This window comes from Juglans regia, chromosome 3, assembly GCF_001411555.2.
Source record: "Juglans regia cultivar Chandler chromosome 3, Walnut 2.0, whole genome shotgun sequence".
NCBI lineage: Eukaryota > Viridiplantae > Streptophyta > Magnoliopsida > Fagales > Juglandaceae > Juglans > Juglans regia.
This window is the reverse complement of record NC_049903.1, coordinates 20,328,817-20,333,362: the sequence shown is the minus strand read 5'-3', so window position 1 is coordinate 20,333,362 and position 4,546 is coordinate 20,328,817. Positions and strand designations below refer to the sequence as shown.

Genomic DNA, 4,546 nt, shown 5'->3' with positions numbered 1-4,546 from the left:
CCTCACTAATGAAGCTGACATTCCACTATTGTGAGCCATTAGTAACTTCCCTGAAATTAGCCACCAAAGCATCCGATTCCTGTGCAATTCTAAAAATAAAAGGGATAAGCATCCTCAAGAGTCGTATCTCTAACCCAAACATCATGCCAAAAACTAATTATGTTACCATCACCCATCATCAGTCAAGTAGAAGGACCCCAAACCTTTCAGGATATTTTTCCGTAACCCCACTCCATATGCCCCCTAATCAACTTCCGCACCCCCTACGTCTATACTTAGTATCGATCACCACCTTTCATAATGCTTCCCTCTCATAATTATATCCCCACGTACATTTCCCTAAGAGGGCCTTGTGAAGACCCTTAAATTGCGGACCCCCAAACCACCACCCCTCACGGGAAAGCACACATTGTCCCAACCAACTATATGAAACTTCAACTCTTCACCTAGCCCACTCCACAAAAAGTATACTGACAAACTCCATCTACAGAACATTAAGGCCCTGTTTGGAACTTGAACTGAATTCAGTCTAATTTTAAGCTGAGTTTAATATCTAAATACCCAACTCTCAAATCACTAAACTCATCTTAACTTAAAACCTCTTTACAAGTGAGACCCACAACCTTTTTCAACTTCCCATAAATACATATAAATACATTTAAATTCATATTAACATCCAAACTTACCAAAATTCATTTTAGGTGGACCCTACTAAACTCACTCAATTATCTCAATTCACTACTATTCATAAAGAATTAAACTCAGCTCAATATCTAAACGAGGCCTAAATAACAAAAGAAAACCCACCATCCACTTTTTATTTCCATCATCAAACAGGATAGTTCTAAAATCAAATTTAGGTTGTTCTGTAAGACTTCAAAACCCCGTTAGGGCCGTCAAGTGTTCCTCTTGGTCAGTTTGAATTCACTTCAACTTACAAATACCTGATGAAAAAAATCTATTCATCATCCTCTCATCATCCCATAATGTGATATTAGATAATAAATTCATAAGTGAAATATAATAAACAGTCTCCAATCATTTAATGTCACATCATGAGATGATGAAAAAATAATAAAAATTAGATTGATGAGTAGCATCACTCGTCCAACAATGATTTTTAAAGCTAAAAAAAAAAAACTTCAGAAAAAGAGCAGCATAGCAGTGCACAATTCACGTGTAAATATCAGACTAATAGAAAAAAGGACTACAGGTGAAGGAACTAATTAATATTGCTGATTAAAAAAACTCTAAACCTGCAATCTTTTTTGGCTTTAGATTAATCTAGCATGATCAGCAAAGCAACACTGAGAAAACAAAAGAATGCTCACTTAAAAGCTCGAAGAATGCCGCAGCAACTCTAGGTACTTATTTACAGAGATGTCTAAAAACTCTTATATGATGAAATCCGTCATATCTTAGAAGGCCCTTGTACAACTCTTACAGTACTGTAAAAGAAATGAAGTTCAGGAGAATGTCGTACTGGAAACAGGAACAACCAAGCAAAACTGACAAGCAGTAATGCCTAAAAATCTTTCCAAACATTAAAATCAGTGGATGAGTTGCTATAATTTACAACGCTGTCTTGGCACCCTAAAAAGAATGTACTCCGTATTGGATCGATGTTTACTAAAGCATGGGCAGTTCCACTTGGGCTAGCGGCAACAGCAACTTCATCTGCACCAAGTATCACTTCAGCATAACCTTTATTGACAGCTCTGTTCTCCAACTGCCAATAGTACACAAAAACAATTACGGTATAAATGCAAAACCAAAAGGACCAGAAAAGATAATACAAATGCTAAAAGAACATGAAAATTTGCATACATCAAACCCTTCAATTTACATTATTGACTCTATTCCCATTTTCATTTTGCCAATCACTAGTGCCATGTCACAGAATAGATTCAGCATTCAAGTAAAGTAATTTCAAAGGCTAATATGTCTGTGTTACCGTAATTGAACGTGGCTGTTACTTTAAATTGTATCTTATTTTCTAGAAAATAAGAGAAAGAATTCAATTAGTAACTAATTGTGGGGAAAAAGAGACAGAAAAACTAAAAATCATCCACTGGAGTAAACTAATATTTTCTTTCCACTTCTGGAGTCCACTCGTGCTGTGCAAAATATATCTTGTATTTCATGCACAGGCAAGGCTGTATATCAAATTGAACAAAGAGGAAAGTTATAAAAATGTCGAGAGCAAAAATAAACAAACAACATGAAACCTGGAATTTTTTTAATTGACAATTAACAATAATGCATCCCACTCATGTACATGACAATGTATAGTCAATTACAATACTTGGTTGGGTTGTCTTGTAGACATATTACTTAGAACCATATCGTTTATTTTTATATTTTTCGCTATATAACTTAGTACTCTTAAGTTAGGAACTCAAGAAATTGACTTGGCATTAGGCAAAATGTTGCATTTTATTGAAAAATAGACACATTCATGAAAAACTGTTTCTTTTGTTTTCTTTTTGTTTTTTACCAACTTGCTATCCATGTTAATGTTATCATCCGGTAGACCACTAGTTTACAAATTAAGTCCCTTGGCATCATAAATAATGCATACGAAATAAAGAATCCAAGCAAATAGCCGAGTTCACATCCACAGAAGTAAGCCTTTTTTATAATAAAAAGCTTACTTCTGTGGATGCGAATTTTTTATTCCCTTCAATAAAAGCAGAAACTTACCCTGAATTTTGTTTTAGCACCCCAAATGACAAAGGTCTCATTGCAGGTATAGTGCCTGTGGTTTCCCCTGACACTACCGGGTCGAATTTCTCCAACATGAACTGAAGCACAACTCACAGCTCCACCTGCAAAGAAACATGCTCCTCTGTCAAATTACAGCATATCATGTTGTTAAGGCTAAAGGGAGGGGGGTGGGGGGGATGTTGTTAGTTGTTACCATTGAAATTCAGAGCAAGAAAACATAAATTCCCAGAAAATGCCGTTAGCAGCACAGAAATTGATTTAATTAGGAAATCGGTTTAAATATAAAACCAGCATACAATCCAAAAGCATGAGCCTAAACAGAAAATAAATTTGGGAATTCCATCCGTAATTTTCAAAACCCCAAGAACAACGGAAGCAGATGTAACCAAACAGAATATAAAATAACAATGGATATGTGCGAGTGTATGAATATACCCAAAATCCCAGAATGAAGGGCAAGAGAGACGGGGTCGAGCAACCAACCGCGCTTGTCTTTTGCAAGCGGGGAAGGAAACCCAGAACTGAATCTGACCAAATTGGCAGCATTGTCATCACCTTGGCTGGACTTGAGGTCGTAAGAAGGAGGGGAGAAATGGGAAGCGTGCTGGAGTCTGAGAGAGAGCCATGTGAGGAAGAGGAAGATGGAGAGAAGAAAAGGAAAGGCATGGGGCTTCTTAAGGAAGTGTAGAACAAAGGATGAGATTGAGTGTGAATGTGAGGAGCTTTGAAACATTGGGCCCTCTGAGCTCTGACCGGTTGTATATGAGTTCCTCCTAGGGTTTGCCATCATCATCTTTCTCTCTCTCGATACCCCCTCGCCGTGCCCATGTGTGGGTGTATCTGTGTCTGTTTGTCTGGCCGTCGTCAGCCCCTAGTATTATACGAAACGGATCTTTTTCTTGTTGCTCAATTTTTTATGGATGCCGCTAGCGGGCCGTGCCTTTAATGCCAGGAGCAGCAATATATGATCAGTGAATTCTACAAGAATATCACATAAAATTAATGGATTTAAATTTAATGTTAAATGTTAATGAATTCGTGTAAAAATAGATTGACCTATAATTCGAAATTAATTTGTTTTGATTTATTTAAAATTTATTTTAAAATTAAAATTTTATTATTATTAAATTGTAATATTGATATTTTTCAATATGCTTATATTTTTATTATTTTAATTCTTGGGATTGTAATTTTAGACATATACTCATATTTTTTATTATATAGTTTATAATATTAATTTTATTATATATTAAAATTTGACAAATATTTATATATATTTTTTAAGATATTGTGGTTATTAATAAATATAGATTTTAAATTTTATGTAAAATTATGTTAATCATGTCAAATGAATTATGTGTTTTAGGTCAATCTATTTATATAAAACAAATGAGTTTAAATGAGTCGTACTGTATTAATATATTTCTAATTAATTATTAAACTGGTCAAAATGGGTGACAGGCACGACCCGTTATCTAAATGGGTTGGATTATGATTTGAAAGTTTGATATGTTTAGTTTAACAGGTTGGATTTGGGTTGACTTATATAATCGAATATTTATGACTTGACACGACACAAACATTATCTAAAAATACGATTTGACATCCCGAAGATTCGCTGGTACACTAGGTGAAAATTTTTTATTTTTTTATTTTTGTCATTTTTTAAAATATTTTTTAACATCTTTAATAACAAATAAAAATATGGACACTTTATATAAGAAAGAAGTTTATAAGTCTAGTAATTGATAAATCAAACACGTTGATTATGTTTAAGCATCAACTTGTGAATAGTATAACTCTTCGTATAAATTGATAT

The 4,546-nt window shown here is 34.2% G+C and overlaps 1 protein-coding gene across 1 annotated transcript; it reads right to left on the bottom strand.

The window, feature by feature from the left end:
• Positions 1-1,310: 1,310 nt before the first annotated feature.
• Positions 1,311-3,662, bottom strand: LOC109007951. Its single transcript, XM_018987869.2, has 3 exons — positions 3,163-3,662; positions 2,704-2,828; positions 1,311-1,729 (listed from the first exon to the last, which is right to left on the bottom strand). Exons 1-3 carry the CDS (start codon positions 3,518-3,520, stop codon positions 1,526-1,528), a joined length of 687 nt encoding a protein of 228 aa, XP_018843414.1. The 5' UTR covers positions 3,521-3,662; the 3' UTR covers positions 1,311-1,525.
• Positions 3,663-4,546: the final 884 nt, after the last annotated feature.

Coding starts and splice junctions, on each gene's coding strand:
- LOC109007951 (XM_018987869.2), bottom strand. CDS start 3,520: ATGATGATGGCAAACCCTAGGAGGAACTCATATACAACCGGTCAGAGC. Junction 2,829..3,162: donor CCTTCATTCTGGGATTTTGG/GTATATTCATAC, acceptor GTTTCTTTGCAG/GTGGAGCTGTGAGTTGTGCT. Junction 1,730..2,703: donor GTGCTAAAACAAAATTCAGG/GTAAGTTTCTGC, acceptor TACTATTGGCAG/TTGGAGAACAGAGCTGTCAA.